The sequence below is a fragment of the Peromyscus maniculatus genome, chromosome 6 (assembly GCF_049852395.1).
Source record: "Peromyscus maniculatus bairdii isolate BWxNUB_F1_BW_parent chromosome 6, HU_Pman_BW_mat_3.1, whole genome shotgun sequence".
Lineage (NCBI taxonomy): Eukaryota > Metazoa > Chordata > Mammalia > Rodentia > Cricetidae > Peromyscus > Peromyscus maniculatus.
This window is the reverse complement of record NC_134857.1, coordinates 97537429-97556874: the sequence shown is the minus strand read 5'-3', so window position 1 is coordinate 97556874 and position 19446 is coordinate 97537429. Positions and strand designations below refer to the sequence as shown.

General features: G+C 37.9%; 1 protein-coding gene across 1 annotated transcript in view; it reads left to right on the top strand.

Annotated features, from left to right (window-relative positions):
• Positions 1-19446, top strand: part of Snx7 (sorting nexin 7) — a 79736-nt gene that overhangs the window by 8456 nt on the left and 51834 nt on the right. The window contains exons 2-3 of the mRNA XM_006977839.4: positions 12224-12406; positions 18577-18687. Coding sequence (XP_006977901.1) covers positions 12224-12406; positions 18577-18687 — 294 coding nt within the window. The remainder of the gene's footprint in view (positions 1-12223; positions 12407-18576; positions 18688-19446) is intronic.

Sequence of the window (19446 nt, the reverse complement as noted above, 5' to 3'; positions counted from 1 at the left end):
AATAGAAGGAAAACAAATTAGTCTTAATCAGTGGTGAGTAATTATTGCCAGATGACAGAGAGCTGGGTTGAGCCTAGATCCTGGATAAAGTCCCCTCTTTTGTTGTATGAGAAGAGACAAATGCAAGGTGTATAAATGGCAGGAGAATCATCAACAATCTCTCTGTTCTTGAGAAAGTAAGTCACTAACACCTGACTTAGAAGGCTTGGTTAGAAGGCTGGAAGGTGACTTTGGAAGGAAAGGAGTAAAATGGTAAGGGATGACTAGTTTGCAGAACAAATCTGAAGGCTGGGAAATCAGGTGCAGAAAAGGGCAGAGACCTGTGTTTTGTTTTTTGTTTTGTTTTGTTTTGCTATTTTGGGGGGGCTGCCACCCAGCTCCCAAATAAATCACACCAAGGCTTATTCTTAATTATAAATTCCCGGCCTTAGCTTGGCTTATTTTGTTTTGTTTTATGCCCACTTTTTTTAACTTTAAATTATCTTCTTTACCTTTTGCCTCTGGGCCTTTTCCTTCTCTTACTTCTGTGTATCTTACTTTCACTCTTACTCCATGGCTGGCTGTGTTGCTGTTTGGCTGGTCCTTAGCATCCTCCTCTCCTTGTTCTCTTGCTCTTTCTTCTTTTTCCTCCCAGATTTCTCCTTCTATTTAGTCTCTCTGCCTGCTAGCCCCACCCATCCTTTCTCCTGCCTTGCTATTGGCTATTCAGTTCTTTATTAGACCATCAGGTATTTTAGACAGGCAAAGTAACACACACAGCTTTACAGAGTTAAGCAAAAGCAACATAAAAAAATGCAGCATATCTTTGCATCATTAAACAAGTCTTCTACAACATAAACAAATGTAACAAACCTTAAAATAATATTCCACAACAGAGACCTTCACAGGCAATGGGACAGCAGCTCCTTTAATAAGACACAAGTGTTTGTCTGTTTCTATCTCCTTGCTCCACAACAGTGGAAAAGATTATTATATATATTTAGGTAAGCTGTCATCAACAGTGTTTAGACCCCAAAGTCTGAAAAGAATATCTTATTCTCTGGAGTTTTCTGTTTTTATCCTTGAGGGACTTACTGATGTCCCCTGGCACATCTCTGAAGTGACAGCATATTTCAGTTTTCCAAGTGGCTAGGTGATTACGAGAAAACTCAGAATTCACCCCCTCCATGTGTTTATCTACATTCTGTACTCTCCAAAGAAGATGCTCAAATAAACATTAAGCATTGACATAATCTCTTGAGATATATATGTATTTTAAGGTTTCCCTACAAGTTGGTGAAGAATTGTCATGAAAATAAGTTGCCTGTTTTAAACAGAATATTTGATTAACTTTGGTAGTGTATATATCAACCATGACAGACAACACAAAGTTACTTGTAGTGTAGATTTAAAAAAAGGAAAATAAGATTATTAGCAGGTGTATAAAAATCACTAGAACACAGTAAAATCAGAAAATTAAACCAGTAGTATTTAAAATACAAAAGAATAATCAATTTATAATTTTAAGTTTTATTTATTTATTATTGAGAGAGAGAGAGAGAGAGAGAGAGAGAGAGAGAGAGATGTAGAAGCCCTGGTAACCAGAAAAGGGCATCAGATCCCATGATCTGTTGTAAGCTGTAAATATGAGTGCTATGAACTGATTTTGGGTCCTCTGGATGAGCAGTACATGCTCCTAACTGTTGAGCCATCTCTCTAGCTCCTTTATTTTTAATGTTTACTTTGGGAAGTGCTAATACTTGATATATTTCCTCTTTCCTTTTAAAGGCCAACTTCATTGATGTGTATTTTACATACACTAAAATTCACTGTTGTGAGGGAGATAATTTAAGTCAATTAATTGTATGGTACAGTCAATGTAAACTATTTTAGGACATTTTCATGTCCCCAATAAAATCTATCATAACATCCAGCCAAATCCATCTACTAATTTAGTGGGTTTTTTTTTTTTTTTTTTTTGTCTTCAGAGATTTATTTCCTCAGATTATTTCTTATGCATAGAACCATACCCTATATGGAATTTTATATCTGACTTATTTGGGACATTTTTGTTTTGTTTTGTTTGAGACAGGGTCTTTTATACGTCTCAGGCTGGACCCAAACTCTCAGTCTGTTTGTCTCCTCCTTCTGAGTGCTGAGATTACAGTCCAAGGCACCATGACTAATGTAATGTTTCTGAAGTGCATTTTTTGTATGTTTGTTCATAATGTAAAATTATTTATTTTACTATCAGTTTGTATTTTTGTTAGATTTTCTTTTGTTTGAGGCAAGATCTTATGTAGCTCAGCCTGACTTTGAACTCAGAATTCCTCTCCCTCTTTCTCCTTAGTGCTAGAATCATAGGCCTGTGCTGCCATTCCTGGACACATAGGTGTTTTTATTGTTATGATATAAATTGTAGTCCTTTGTGTGTGTGTGTGTGTGTGTGTGTGTGTGTGTGTGTGTGTGTGTGGTTTTTTGTTTTTGTTTTTTTTTGGTTTTTCGAGACAGGGTTTCTCTGTGTAGGTTTGAGCCTTTTCTAGAACTCACTTGGTAGCCTAGGCTGGCCTCGAACTCACAGAGATCCGCCTGGCTCTGCCTCCGTAGTCCTGGGATTAAAGGCATGCACCACCACTGCCCAGCCGTGTGTGTGTGTGTGTGTGTGTGTGTGTGTGTGTGTGTGTGTGTGTGTGTGTGTTTTAAGAAGGAAAACAGCCTCATTATTTAAAATGAAATCTGAACAATATAAGGTCTGTTTCAAATTAAAATAGAAACCTTGCTATTGTGACTAAAAAAAAAAAAATCTTGTCAGATTCTTGGCTGATGACTCTTCAAAATAAAAAAAAAAAAAGAAGAAACAAAGAATGCCAGTTGTTTTTCTTGTAGAAAGTTTGAGCTAGTCAAATGTGGATGTCCCTTTTAACTCCTTGGGCATCTTCTCTATTCACTAGGGTATGCCATAGCTCAGCAATCTCAAGTCTCAGGGGTTTTCTTACAATAAACACTTATTTCTTGCTTTTGACCCTGTCTGTCAAGGCTGAACTGTGGCCCTCTGATAGCCTTTGAGTCGGCCACATAACTCTGCTTCATTTTGACTCCATTCTAAGGAAGTAACTGATAACTGGGACACGCTGTTCTTGTGTCAGAGGGAAAAGAACACATACACTGATGGAAATGGGCAGTGGTTCTGGAATCTTCTGTTTTGATACATCCCCTGTCCAAAGCAAGTCTCTGATCAGACCTCTTGAGTGATCTTCCTTCCACAAAAGGGAATTGCAAATTGCCAGGCAGTTAACAGGTGATATAGTCCTCTCATAGGATGAATCCTGCTTCCTCTAACTTTGGTTCTGTAGAAAACTTTTCCGCAGTTAATACATTGGGTCTTTCTGAAAAAAGAAAACCAAATTTGTTTTTTGTTTGTTTGTTTGTTTTTGGTTTTTTTTTTTTTTTTTTTTTTTCTGAGACAGGGTTTCTATGTGTAGTTTTGGTGCCCATCCTGGATCTTGCTCTGTAGATGAGGCTGGCCTCGAACTCACAGAGATCCTCCTGGCTCTGCCTCCTGAGTGCTGGGATTAAAGGCGTGTGCCGTCACCGCCCGACAGAAAACCAAATTTGTAATAAAGTGTTAACTATTTTTAAAACAGAAAATTTCCCATTAGGAAATACATCATGGAAGTGTAGCTGCATTAGTTTTATGATTCATTGCATCCCACTGGCTCATGTCCGTTCACAGTCCCAGTAAGACCACACCAAAGACACAGCTACTCAGTATCGTGCAGCTATGTAACGGAAACCTTGCTGTTGGATTTCAAGGGCACCCTTTATTCTGGAGTTCTCCCCTCACTCGCAAAGACATACAACACAAAGATATGACTATCTGGAAGTTTAACCCAGGGTATTTCAACTGTTTTTGTTGGTTATTCTTTCATCAAAAGCCATTATCCGTCCATCCATCTCCAGTCTGCTCCTTCAGTGTTTATATTTTGTTTTGTTTTGTTTTGCCTTGGGCTTAATCATCTCTTACTGTATTTTTCCTGCGTCAGTGTTGTACGCAGTGACTCTTCACAAAGCCTCCTTAAAGCCCTCCCTCTCAAAGACAGTTTTACAGCACTCTTCCCTCCTGCTCCTTCATCCCTGGCCCCAGTGAGGCTCCTGTTTCACTAGGACCTACTCCTTTTCATGGACTCTTACTCCTGTTTTTCATCAACAAAGCTTGTCTTTGCATCACAGGGGAATGGTCTTATTTTTGTAGGGTTCATTTGTTTACTGTACTGATAGTCTAGGTGGAGAATGTAACTACTTAGTTCAGTATGGGATATAGCAAAATTTTTCAGGCACTCAGAGGAGGCCCTCTAATGATAAAATTTAGGATGAAGGGTACTTTTAATTTGAAATAAGGACAATATATATTTCTTAGTTATTATTGAGAAAGATACCAAAAATCTGTGAATGGTTCCTAAATGCCGTACCTCAGGCATAATTCCCTTTTTTGAATGAATCGTTTTGTGTACCAGTTTACTTAGAATTACTAGGAAATGAAAACATTGAGTGTGCCTATTTGAGTTGTCTGTTGTTTTTTTCTAGTGTGTGTATAAGCACATACTAAGTCTCCCCAGAAATGATCTATAAATGTGTGAGATCTAGGCCCTTTCCTTGGAAAATGTCTGCCAAGGCCACCTCTTTGTTTCGGGGAGTGTTTTTAGTTTATTGTTATCAGGTTCCTCTTACCCATGACTGTTAAGAGCGCAGCCCATGGGACCTGGTTCTGCCTACACATTCTAGTCAAGTGTGCAGCATTGTGTAGCCATGTGTCTGTAGCATCCGTGCTGTCAGCCTCTTTAGAAGTTCTGGTTGGAGAATTTGTCCTGGCTTATTCTGTTTCCAGTTAGTCATCGCTGAATTCACAATTGGAAAGTTGGCTGATGCTTTCTGTGTGCATCCAATACCCCAGACTGGCTTTAAAAAGGCTGTTTCAGTAGGCCTGTGATCATGTGCAGACCTAGCATCGCTGGTGCAAATAGCTTTGAAACCATAGAGCAGTATTGGTTACTGAGGCACACATGTGGATGCCAATCTTTAAAAAACAAAAACAAAAAAAACCTAGTGTGTATTTGTAAATTCTATGAGAAAGCTTGTAGAATTTTTCCCCCATTAATCAGGACTGTTTTTTTTATCATACTTAAATGTAGTATTTTTTTTTTTTAATTTTTAGGATGAGTCTTGTGTTGAGAATGTAACACAAAGTGACTGATCATATGCTAGTATAAATAATGCCATGGGTTCAATCTCATCACTGCAAAAATTAAAAAAAATATGAATCTAATAGAATATTCCATTGCATTTAAGATGAAGTTTACAGATCTGGTAGCCATCTATACAGTGTCTATAATATAAATAAGGGTAGACACAGTTGGACTTATTTTTGTAAATAAGGGTTTATTAGAACACAGGCTCACACATTCATTTATATATGGTCTGTAACCAATTTTCCATTATAGTGGCCAAGTTGAAAATATTTTACCAGAGAACAGATAACCTAAGAATCCCCAAATATTTACTGTTTGGTCTGTTAGTGACAAAGATAATGTATATAGCACCTTCAAGCACACATTGCATACAACATGTTTATTATTTATTTATTACCTTCTCCTTGCTGCCCCTCCATGATTCAGGGTAAAATATGATTTTTCTAAGAGTTTCCAACTGAAAACTTGAAGGTCAGAAAAGCCAAGTAACTTGATCAAATTCACAACTCTGGTCTAAACTTGAATTGAAATTAGCTCTGCCCAACTGGATGGATTTTTTTTTCTTTCTTTCTTTTAATGTACTATGTTTTTTTTTTTATGTTGCTATGCTATAATACCTGAGATTGATCAATTTATGGAGAAGAAAATTATGAATGTGGAGGCTGGCTTTTCTGAGATCAGAAAGCCACATCTAGTGAGGGCGTCTTGCTGCTTTCATTCGTGATGTATGATATGGAAGACTGAGTTGACGTGTGACCGCAGAATGCAGGCGGCAAAGCGCAGAGTCCCTTCTTTTACCCCACTCTCTAGAGAACTAATGTAGCCCTGCGAGAACTGCAGGAATCTATTGATAGAGCAGTGTGTGGACTGGTGGGATGGCTCAGCAGATGAACGACTTTGCTATTGGAGTCTGATGATGGCGTTCAATCCCCAGAGCTCACAGTGGACAGAGAGAACCGGCCCCTAAGAGTTGTTCCTTGACTTCCACACACAGGCTGCAGCGTGTAGCCCCACCCCACAATAAGTACAACATTTTCAAAGAGTAGGGACATTCATAGCCTTCCTACTGTGGGTTCGCAGGTGATAGATGACCTTTCTAAAAGACTGCAAATGAGAAATTAAACTTCAGGAAAGTCAGGATCTCATTGCCTTTCAATACCATCACACTGATAATTAAATCTCCCCCTGAGCTTGGGTAGAGACAAAGCATACTGTAATTATATAGCATGTTTTGTTTTGTTTTGTTTTCTCCAGGAAGGAAATTTGTGTCAAGTAAAATTATGTACAATTGTGTCAAGTAAAATTACGTCTTTGTTCCGAATGTTATTGTAGTGCACAGAGCCCAAGGGAATGCAACCATATCCAAGGCAGCACTGGTTAGATATTAAAAGATAAAGGAAACTGAGGAATGGATAAATGAATTGTGGTATGTGCTTGCAAGGATGTATGCACTACTGAGAAATGGAAATTATGTCAAACAAGATTAGCATGTTGTGTGCTCTATTATAGAAAACGGCAGTGGTAGCGTTTCCTCCAATCACATCTTCAGCACTCTTCCTGGGTCCGTCTCCTTTATTTTTTTTATTATTATTATTATAAGCAGGCAGATTGGAAGGATTTGTAAATCAAAACACAGCTGGCAAGCCTAAATTTAGGCCTATCAAGATGAGTGTCCCTCTTTACAACGGCTTCCCAAACTCCTTCCACTTGACGGTGCTTTTTTTTTTTTTTTTAAACCAGATGTCTCTTGGTGTGCATGTTTCTCCTGCCTCAGCAATTTTATTTGCATGGCCTTTTCATGCCAGTATTCTGATTTATCACACTTCTCACACTGATTTCTCTTCCCCCTCTACTTGTAAAAAGAAAATCGGTGTTTGCGCACAGATGGTGGATGCGATTTAGCATTATCAGAGCAATTCATGTTATATTCATGAGAGATCCCAAGTAGCTTGTTAGTGGGGGATATTAAGAAAGGACACCGTGCGGAGAGGTCATGGCTCAACTGTGAATGTGTTTCTTTTGGTGTTTATCTTCGGGACATTTGACCATTGATAAGCCCTTCTGGATTTTAAATTTCAGTTGTGGATTTCATTTATTTCAGTTGTAGAGTTTGGAAACTGGGAAAGAGTCAGAGACCTCTTCTAGGAATCATTACTAGAGTTGGGTATGAACCTATGGAATAGGAAAAGGATAGATCAAGGATGACCTTTTATCCTGAAGCTTTCACTATGTGCAAAGGCAAATGTAGAAACACCACATTAGTTTGCTAGTGCTGCTATAACAAATTATCAACAGATTGGGCATGTCAACAACAAAAAAAAAGGTGCATTCCCAAATCTGTAGGCCAGTACTTCTAAGGCTTCCTTCTTGAGCTGTGAGGGTAAGACCTATCCCTTGCCCCTCACCTGGGGTTATTCATAGCTGTCTTTGTGTTTGTTCCTCTTTTTCCCCACTATGTATGTTTCCTCATTTTACAAAATACCTTTTACAAAAATACCAGTTATATTAAATTAGCTGTCACTTTAATGAACTTATTTTATTTTTAAAGATTTATTTTTACTGTCTGTGTGGGGTTTTGTGTGTATGGGTGGGTTGGCAGGTGGAGGTGATGGGGTGGTTCCCATGGAAGCCAGAGGTGTTGGATCCCCTGGAGCTAGAGTTCCAGGGAGTTGTGAGCCACCTTATGTGGGTACTGGTGTCTGAACTTCTACAGGATCAATGCAGGCACTCTAGGCCAAATGAACTTACTTAAATATAATTAGTTCTATAAAGAACCTGTCAGGGATAGAGAGATCACTCAGCTATTCAGTCTTCATTTGATTCCCAAAATAACCCATGTTTGCAACAAAAGAAGAAGAAGAAGAAGAAGAAGAAGAAGAAGAAGAAGAAGAAGAAGAAGAAGGAGAAGGAGAAGGAGAAGGAGAAGGAGAAGGAGAAGGAGAAGGAGAAGGAGAAGGAGAAGGAGAAGGAGAAGGAGAAGGAGAAGGAGAAGAAGGAGAAGAAGGAGAAGAAGGAGAAGAAGGAGAAGAAGAAGAAGAAAAGGGAAGGAAGGAAGGAAGGAAGGAAGGAAGGAAGGAAGGAAGGAAGGAAGGAAGGAAGGAAGGAAGGAAGGAAGGAAGGAAGAAAGGAAGGAAGGAAGGAAGGAAGGAAGGAAGAAAAGGCTAGATCTGGCTACATGCATAGAGCTAGGGGGATAAAGACAGGTCAATACCTAGGTCCTGGTGCTCCCAGGTCAGTCAGCCTACCCTCCTTGGAGAGGTCTGATATAAAGGTGTTGTCTAAAAGGAGGTAATTAGCTCCTGAGGAACGATTCCTACTGTTGTCTGTACTCCATATAGTCACACCCTCAAACACATTTGTGCCCCACATAAGAGCATCCACACACACATAAACATGCATGAATACACGGAGATGCTCTCACCAAATAAAGTTTCATTCAAAGGTATTAGGTGTAGGTCTTCAACATATGAGTTTGGAGGATTTGGGAGTGGCGAGGTACATGATTGAACTGATAACAGAAACAATTAAAGAACCAAGAATAACCACAGGGAAACCTGTATTTAACTTGTGGATGATTCGGCCATGCTAATATATTTGTTTCAGAAGTTACTTCAACATTCTCTCTAAAAGGGACTGTTGCTTTGTTGTCAAGACAGACTGTAATGAATTTTAGCAATGCACTAAGCTTTCTTTATTATATATTCAGATCTTGGTTTTCTTGGTTTTGTGTTTGTGTGTGTTTTCATTGAATTGGCAGTGGAAAGGGTATTAAATATAATTCAAGAAGAGATTTTTTTCATCGAGATCATGTCCCTTCTGCTGTCGTGTCTGGGAGAAAGAAATGAAAAGGCTGTTTTTTCCAATGCTTCAAAGACTATAAGATAATGTACATGTTTCAAATTTGAGAGGGAAGGAAGGGGGAGAAGACAGGGGGGAAGAATGGTGGAGGGGAATTCTTTATTAGAGAAGAACATGTGTTAAGGATCCATTACCCAAACTCACCAACCACGAAAGGTTAAATGGGTTAATTGCTTCTGTGTATCTTTTCAAACACCTATGTTTTCTCAGTTATTTATGTCAAGGTGCATCTTTTAAGTAATGTCAACATATTTTTTTTTTCATTTTTGTAGGGCAGAACAAGTCTAAAACACATTGGATCATTGGTTTTATTGCAGTTTTAAGAATATTTTTGAGGGAGTCATAATAATTTAAATCCTTCTACTGAAATCATCCATGTTGCTAAATTTTCAGCCTATAATTTTCTTCCTTTGCTGCATATGGAAGCATATTTTTATTACACCACATTGTACTCAACGGAATTATGAGCCTTTGTAAACCAACCCGGATCCTTCCCACTCTACAAAAGGCTGCATTTTAAGCAGAGGAAATAGAACACAAAATTACGTAGTAGGTAAAAGAAGTGGGTGGTGGTGAGCAGAGTGGGTGGGCACCAAGAAAGCTGTAGCGTGGGGCTACATGCAGTGTCAGGGACATTTGCCTGCCAAATTAAAACTTGTCAGGGTAGAAAACTACTATTTCTAGTGGGTGGTTTGTGAGAGGTTTTTGTACATACCGGTGGAATATTACTTGGGAACTCTAAATTCTGTTAATGGCTTCTAAGGATTCTATTATGTCCCATTCCAAACTTCATTTTAGACAATTATCCTTTTTTTGTTACCATACTTTAAAATTTTCTGTTTAGCCATGTAAACTTTGATGAGCTGAGAAAAGAACACTCACCAAGTCCAACCCAATGTCTCTTGCCACATGGCCCTAGACAACTTGTCTTAACTTAAAATCGTTGTTTCTTGTTGCTTCTCAACATCAGCATTTACAGTGTTGACTCTAGCAATTTTAGTATAATTCTCTGAGTATAAGACAAAATACATAGATTTTAGAATATTTGGAAAACATCACATAGAAAAAAAATATAACCTGAGAACAACATCTTTGTTAGAGAAGAACCAATGTTAAGGATTCATTTCTCCCCAAACCTACTAACCCCAAAAGATTAGACCGATCTTGGTTAAAACAACAGCATGACAAGTCCCAAAGTCTGAGATGCCTTATGTTAACTTGTTTCTGCTTTTTTTCTGTATAGTTGCTAAGTTCATTCCCTATCCTCTGTTTTTTTTTTTCTTTTCTTCTCCCCTTTGTTCCATTTCCTTTCCCTTGTCAGACATATAATAAACATTAAAATCTAGTTGGGCACAGGTTTTATGGACTTTTTTTTTTTTTTTAGTAATGCACCATGAAATTTTTCCCAACTATTCCATTGGGCTGGCTGGAGAGATGGCTCAGTGGTTAATAGTGTGTAGTGCTCTTATAGAAGATCTAAGTTACTGTTCTCAACATCCACATCGTGGTGGCTCACAACCACCTATCACTACAGCTCTGAGGGCATCTGACACCCTCTAAAGGCATTTGCAGGCCCCTGCACTCACATGCGCATATTCCTACACGCGCGCGCACACACACACACACACACACACACACACACACACACACACACACGATATATAATTAAAATAAAAATAAATGTTTAAGACATAATAAACATTGCTTTGGATCATTTTGATCATTTATTTTATTACATCATCTGGGTACAGTTTATTGCATCCTATCATAGAGGTAGAAATTATCTCATTAAACTTTTGTTTCAGGGTATTTTTTGTTTTTGAATTTTGTGCATCTGATTAACCTAACTAGTTATGAAATTGGCCCTTTACTACTTGGTTCAAATCATGCCTACACGTTTACCCTTTAGACCAGTGTTTTTTGTGATGACAACAGCCTGCACCTTCTTATTATTAAGGGGCATTATCATCCTTGTCTCATCCATGATTGTGTCCCACGTGACACCTCTTCTGCTGTTTCAGCCAAGCATCTTTTCCTGATGGACATTTGCAGATGGACGCTGCACCTCACTGGCTTTGCTGTGAGTGCTGTGGATTCAAATCCTCCTTCTCACACTTGTTTGGCAAGTGTTTTATCAACAGGCTGTTTCCCAGACCGGAACTTTGGTTTGATGAGATATTTAAACAGTGTCTCCGATTTGAGCTCAACTCCCAGCTCTGTGCCCAACTTCAGTGTTTCCAATTCTAGTGCCATTTTGGAGTAAGAATCAATTCCTCATAGTTATAGAAGTTCAAGGTGCTGACCGGAGTAGTCATCTTGCGCTGACTACTCTGCTTCCACAATGGTTTTTTATTATTTTTTTCTGTGTCCTCACATGTAGTAAGAAGAAATTGGAAGGAGACTAGTTAGTGGCCCCTCATCCCCATCACCTCATTATAAGGTAGCTAAAGCTACTTAACAAGACTTTACCATCATAACTCAATCCTGACTCTTAATACTATTACATTAAGGAGTAAGTTTCGACTTGTATTTTAGAGATAATGCAAACATTCAAAGCAGTGGAATACTGAAAGGTTATATCTTCTTTCTTTCATCATTTTTAAGGTGGAATTTGTGAGCAAGCATAGATTAGAATAAATGTTTAAATATCCATATAAAACTAAATACTTAGCATACATATTTAGCTATGAATCCAGGAGTCCTTTTTGCTTTTGCCATATTTTATTGATATTGAAATTGAAAATTGTTACTATTTATTTTGATATCAGTTTGGTTATCTGTGTGTGTTATATGTACATGTTTGTGTACATATATGTACATGTATGTGTGAATGAGTGTGCATTTATGTGGAAGCCAGGAGTCAGCATTGGGTGGTTGGGTGTATTCCTTGATAGGTTTCCACCTTATTTTTCTGAGTGGGTCTCTCTCACTGAACATGGAATTAATCTATTCAGCTAGGATAGCTGGCCAATGAGCCACCTTTGTGGTCCTGGGATTACAGATGTGCATCATAACACCTGGCTTTTATGTGGGCCCTGGGGATCTGAACTCAGGTCCCCACGCTTGTGTAGCAGACCCATTCCAGACTAAGCTTTATTGCCATTGGCTGATGTTCTCTTTATAAATGTTTTATTCTTTAGGATGCTTCACTGATGGACATGAATTCCTTCAGCCCTATGATGCCAACATCCCCTTTGTCGATGATAAACCAGATCAAGTTTGAAGATGAACCAGATTTAAAGGATCTTTTCATTACAGTTGATGCACCTGAGAGCCATGTTACTACAATTGAAACTTTTATCACTTACAGGATCATAACCAAGGTGAATGCTGAGTGACCATTTTCTTGAATGTCAATGTGCTCTCTGAGTTTCTGAAAATGTCTTGGTCATACAGTTCAGTGTTACAGAATCTGGTGCATTGACTTTTTTCATGAAAGCTATTTTGGGTAAGATATTGTGTCTTACCTGCCCTCATTTTGTTCCTATGAAATCTGATATTTGAATTGGCTTTAATAAGTGGTGTTTTATAGTTGTTCTGATAAGAATAAGAAAATTTTGTTTTTTATCATAAAAATGATAACTAGCCCGGTATAGTTGGGCATGCTTGGAATGCCAGCACTTGAAGACTGAGTCAGAAAAAAGTGTAGTTTGAGGCCACATTAGCTATGTAGAGAATTCAAGGACAGCCTGGGCTTTATGAGACACTATTTCAAAAGAAACATTCCAAATAAATAATAAATAAATAAATAGAGAAATAAATAAATAAATAAATAAGTGCCTCTGGAAAAGAAAAGTCTTGGGTTCCTAATAAAGAGAGCAAATCATTAAAAACAGGACAAGTGAAAGTTTATATTTTTTTTCTGAGAATTACAGAGTGTAACGCTATTTGTTTCTCACAGAGGATCCAACCACAACTGTAGCTTGCATGTGAAATGCTTGTTCAAGGACACAAGAGAATTCGATTCAGAAACCATGTCTGCCATCCTTTACACAAAGAAAGCTAATGTCATACAAAATAAAACAAAATGTAATCTGTTTCAGTAAGTTCTTTTAAGAGTAGTCTGTAATTTCTCTTTGCAAGTTAAGTACCTTTCTTAGGAAGGCTCACCCCCATCACCAGTGTGGTTCTCAAGGGTTGAAGAATGTCTCCTCTAGCTGAGAGGATTCTGGACTGAGGCCCTGTAATTGCATCTTTCAGCACAGACTCTGTACTATGGACCATTGTGGTTCCTGAAAGTGCATATATCGAATCTCTTTCCTTGACCCCTCATTTCCTCCAGTGCAAAGTGCAAACCCCCCATATACAGCCATACCACATAAGACCATCCCATCTTCATCCCAGCCCCTGCTCTGCTCAGGTTGAGTGGTTTCTATGCTGTGAATAGTGCAGGTGCCTCTTGGCCTCATGAATATGAATATACTTTCCCATCTGTCTGATGTTTCCATCTCCTTAGATGGAAAGAGTAATATTTATTTTTCAAGATATCAGCTACCTAAGAAGGCTTCTCTAGCTGCCCAGTGCCTCCTAGCTTTCCTCTGTTCTTTCCTACGATTCCAGAAGAACCCATAAAGAACAGAAAAGCAACTAAAAATGTATCCTCAATCTTTCTAAGCCTCATAGTTTTCAAAGCTAAAAACTGGAGATTTTGGTAGATGTTAGTTCTGTAATCGAACCTGGTGTTGCTCTGAGAATCGACTTAAGTGAAGTAATCAATGTAAAACACTTAGCCATGAGCAGTAAGTGGTCAGTAACTGCTGTCTACCCATTAGTAAGTAGAAAAGTGTATGAGGATTTGTATTTATTTCCAGGGAGCCTGAGCTTCTCAAGGAAGGTTTTAGTAATTCCAAACAGGTACTACTTACTTGACAATTTACTATTTTGTTCAATGAATGAGTAACATCTTCACATTTTTATTATCTCAAAATGGGTTCTAGCAAGACAGCAAGGAGTTGAATCTAGATTTCTCTCCTTGCTATGTCTTGGACATTTTAATCAACCTCTCTTTATCAGTTTCTTAATTTGTAAATAGGATAATGGCACTAACTTTGAAGACATTTGTAGAAACCTGAATCAATTAACACAGGAATACTGCCCAGAGCAGACCCAAAGTTCTATGCTCTCAAGGTTGTGACTATACACCTTCCCTGTCCTCAGCATCTCCAGGAAGAGGATCTCTGGAACAGCTAGCTTCCTGTCATTTGCATTCCTCACAGATACCCTTTTAGAAGCACCCAGGAAATCTGATTCTGATCAGTGACATACAATGCATCATCCATATTTGCATTGTATTTTAATTTACTTCATTTAAATTAATTTAGTGTGTCAAGGGCAGGTAGGTATGAGTAGGCGTGTACATGGCACACGTGTTAGAGGACAAGTTGGGGTAGTTGGGTTTTTTTTCCCTTCTACCATGGGAGTCCCTGGGATCCAACTCAGATTGTCTGGGTTGGTGGCAGGTGTCTTGACCTGCTGAGCCATCTTCCTGTCTTTCTACGTCATATTTAAATGGGCTGCTTTTATAGTAGAAATAATAAAAAATGACATTAGAATGTATGGTCCAGATGGCATCAATAGTGAGACTCTGTGTGAACAATGTTCTAACGGCTTTCTACATTTCTTAATAACAATGATATTGGAATATATGAACTGGCTGACATCAATAGTGACTACATTGAGTAGGTAATGCTTTAAACACTTAATTGAAAGCAATTTAAGAAATTGGATATTATTGATATTATTTGCCCTCATTTCCTTCCATTGGAAACTGCAACTCAACAACTTTGCAACAGTTGTGTGGCATAATAATTGGCAGAGTTGGATTTAAACATAAACCATTGCTTTAATACATCTTTTCCTATTACATTTCTACCTGTCTGGATATGGAAATGACAAACTGACTTTCACATTATTGTAAACTACCTATCCTTTTCTACTTTTTATTACTTTTATCATGGTATGTAGGGTACACATATGTGCAATGAATATACATTATATATATATAAATTTTATAAAAATAAAAAAATATATAATTTTATATGTTGTATATATAAATATCTACTAGATGGGCATTTTGTTATCAAATCATTTCTTTATTATTTTCTTATTATCATTTATGCAATAGTTTATTTTATAGTTATCTTTTTAATGCTAGTGTTGTTCAGAATATTTCTCTTATTTATTAAGTGTCTATCTCTGGCCAGGCCACACATGATGGACAGAGATTTCTGCTTTCAAATTTTATATGATGATGGAGGATATGATTGATGTTAATTAACTTACAGTTTATTTAATTTAATTCTAATGAAGGAAAATACAAAGTTGTTACAAACATTGGACATTTATGGATGGCCTCTCTGAGAAAACTTTCATTTTAGATAGAATCTCTTGCCCAGGGTGACCTGGAAATCACTAGATGGCTAGGATGACTAGAAGTTATGACCCCCTTGCCTCTACCTCCTGCATGCTGAGATTACATGTGCAACCCAGCCACCTGGTCTGTGCAGTGCTGAGTATCATACCTCATGCAAGCTAGGCAAGCTCTTACAAACTGAAATATATCCCAAGTCCAGTTTTAGTTTTATAGTATTGCAATTCACACATACTAAAGTATATGAGGATATACACATATACATAGTCACTTGTATACACTGATAACACCATGCTTAGGACCATTTAAGAATTATCCAATCATAGAAGGGTAAGCGCCAGGACTCTCATGTTCAAGGCATCTGTTTTATGGGAAAAGGACTTTATTCTTGAGACTGACATCCTGAGGTGGCTGCTTGGATGAAATACTTTGTCTTTTGGACGTATAGAGATTACTTTCTAAGATAAATAACTGTGTTTTTTTTTCTCCCATATTATCATCATGAAGACAAATATTTGAATGTCCGATAGTATGCAGTTAGTGGCCAATATCCTTCATTGATGAATATTAGGATTCATTTATTTCAAAAGCAGTTTTGTAAATCTTCTGATCTTAAAATGCCTGCTTACCCTGAATCAAAGGCCATTGTTTATTGAGTAAATGTATTTTGGGGTGTGTTTGACATGCACCTGTTGGTGCTCAATGACAAGTGTCTGAGCTCTTTTGATCACTGTTGAAAATTTAACCACTATTTGTAGTATTGTCCCCATGGAAACCTGCATTTTAGTCAGAAGCATTATTGATACTGGAAGCCATACTCTGTAGAACATGTATTCTTTCTAAGTTGGAGATCTGTCATCAAACCCTATAGTCTGGAAGCTTCTGTTTGACTGTAAATGACCAACCATGACTGCTTTAGCTGGGATGGTGATTCTAAAGTCTACTGTACAGAAAGTGGACATTATCTAAACTCAAATGACTATAGCTGTTCTCCTCGTCATATTCCATCCAGGAGGGTGTATAAGGCCCTGTGGTAGAAAGAAATGGAAGACTCTGCTGAGACCCTGAACACATTTTCTATTTTCTTCAGTTGCTGTTATATATTAGAAGCCAGTGACAGAGTGATGGGGACAAAGTGATGGGGACAGAACTGAGTGATTCTTTGGTGTGATTTGTCATCTCCATGCTGGAGTTTACAACAGATTGTTTTCTGTTTACTAAAGAGTTGGCAGTGGCTGAGAACATAGACGGCTGAATGACATTTCCACCAGCCATTGCTTGAATGCATTTATGGTTATTAATAGTTACATCAGTTTATTGTTTTGGAAGTTTTTCACAAACCTGTTTATAGTGCCTGGTGTTCAGTCAGATGAGAGTGACTCTAATGTAGCTAGAAATTTCTCTGGTGCTGCTCAGTGCTGCGGTCAGGATGAATCTTTCCCACCTGTGTCCTGCAACCACTTGGTCTCAAGTAAACACACAGAGGCTTATATTATTTACAAACTGTATGTCCTATCAGTCAGCATTCTTGCTATCTAGCTCTTATAACTTAGCTCAACCCATTTCTATTAATCTATGTGTTGCCATGTGGCCATGGAGTTACTAGTCTGCTGGCATCTTGTTGCTCCTTGGACTGCGGGCTGGCATCTCCCTGATCCCATCTTTCTTCATCTCTAGTTTGAATGTACCACCTAACCTTATTCTGCCCTGCCATAGGCCAATGCAGCTTTATTTATCAACCAGTTAAAGAAACACATAATTCACAGCGTACTGAAAGACATCTCACAGTACTCTAATTCATGATATGTGTGTATATATGCAAGTATGCATATACACATCCACATATCAGTCAGTGTATGTACATTGTTAAACATGTTTTTACTGGATTTAGACTTTCTGTTTTTGCTGTTTCCATATCGTGTCATTTTGCAAAATAATTACATTTTTGAAGTGTTTTGTGAACGTTTAAATTCTTAGGCTTTTGCATTTGATGTATACCAACTTTTTTCCAACTGCAAAGAGAACATTTAGTAAGATATACTGTATTATATTATAAACATAGACTTTTAAGCTCATAGTTTTATGAGCTTATTAATGATTTCTAAATAATTAAAACTACACCCTATGACATAAACTGCTTAATTTTACAACTAGTTCACCAATGTGGGTTATTGTTATTTTCTGTGAGGGGGGATATATTTGCAATATTTTATTTCATCTTTACTCCTACAGGAAATCTCAACCCAAATATTGCTGTATGTATTCTATATGCAAAAATCCAGTTAAGTGAGATATTGGTATAAGTAGTTATTTTCTCATGAGAGGTGAGTATGAATTAGAGAAATACTACTTTTATTTTGGTCTGAGATTCAGTCAGTAGAAGTGAGGCTGAGAGTGAACCCATGTCCTTGTCACATGAGTTGGCACAGATTTTTCGTTTACTAGAACAGAGAGCTTAATGTATTTGCTAAAATTTTATGAGTTTAAGCATGTAGCTCAAAATAAAACTCCTTGAGAAATTATAGAAAAAAAAATCTTTTCACATTAAATATCCATTAATTACATTCTTCTTGAAAAAGTGGCAAAATCACTCTGCGAAATGTTAGAATTTTTACATACCAACAGCAAATTTTAGTGAAAGCAGTTCATTTGAACAGAGTCCAAGAGAACAGTCTTCTCAGTTATATTCGGGTTATTTTCCAGATTTTAAAAATAGAACTTTCCTCAAATTCTGAATTCTAATCATGTTAAGAAAAGAATAATGTTTGAAACCTACATTCCGAGCACACTTTCTAAGCGAGAAAGCCATGCCAGAGTAATAGTAGTTAAACCAGCCAGATGGTTGTTGGAACGCAGAGTTTTCAGTTTGGACTTCAAATTTAAGCATGGTGTTTGCTTTCTTTCTGGAAAAACCGGAAAGTTCGCTTAATTTCATCTGCTGCACGAATAGATGACAAAAAGAAAAGAAAATACATGCAGGCTGACAAACACTGAATAATTAGGATTCAAGTTTTTTTGGAGACCCATTTTTTTTTTTTTCTCATCATAGCTAAAATAGAATTAAGCAAATGTCTTCTTCTGCCTCATACTGTATGGGCTGTTCTGTCTTCCTGCCTCCTTCAGACCTCTCGTGGGGAGTTTGATTCCAGTGAATTTGAAGTCAGGCGCCGTTATCAAGATTTCCTGTGGTTGAAGGGTAAACTGGAAGAAGCGCATCCCACGCTCATTATTCCAGTGAGTTCCTGAGGGGTTGTGGTTGCTATTGTTTAGACTGTAGCCACTCTGTTTGCTTGAGTCTTTTAGACTGTCTAAAACATAATACCTTTAAATACACTAAAATTCGTTTATATAAGGAACATTTACTTCTAAACCCTTTAGTCTAACTATAGTTGTGGGTTCTTTTTTTAACTCTTTGTAATATGAGCTGATGTTTTATTTTTCTATACTAGCTTTGTGGGTTTTTTTTTAAAATGCATTACCTCCATTTATTTACTGTGAGGGGGTAGCACATGTGTGCTGCTGTGCATGTGGAGGTCTCATCGCTACTTGCAGTACAGGGGTGGGGTGGGGCGTCTCCTTTCACCACACGTGGATCACTAGAGACTGAACTCGGGTAGTCAGCCTAGTCAGCAACTGTACTTATTCACTGAGTCATAGCCCCAGCCCCTACTGTGGACCTTTAAAGCTTATTTTTATAAGAAATGATGAGGTATTCAACTGCTCTTCAGAATCCCTTTCAACCCTGTGTGTGACATGTTAGGTTTCTTTTTTTAATGCAGTTGTTATTTTTTGTGTGTGAGCACGCATGCACTTGTACGAAGGTCAGACAACAGCTTGTAGGAGTCAGTTCTCTCCTTCTACCTTGTGGCTCCTGGGGATCAAACGCAGGTTGTCAGGCTTGACAGCAAGTGCCTTTACCTGCGGTGGGGCCAGCTCGCTAGCCCTCAGGTTCTTTGTAGATTGGCACAGAAAGCAACAGCGTTCCTATGAGCG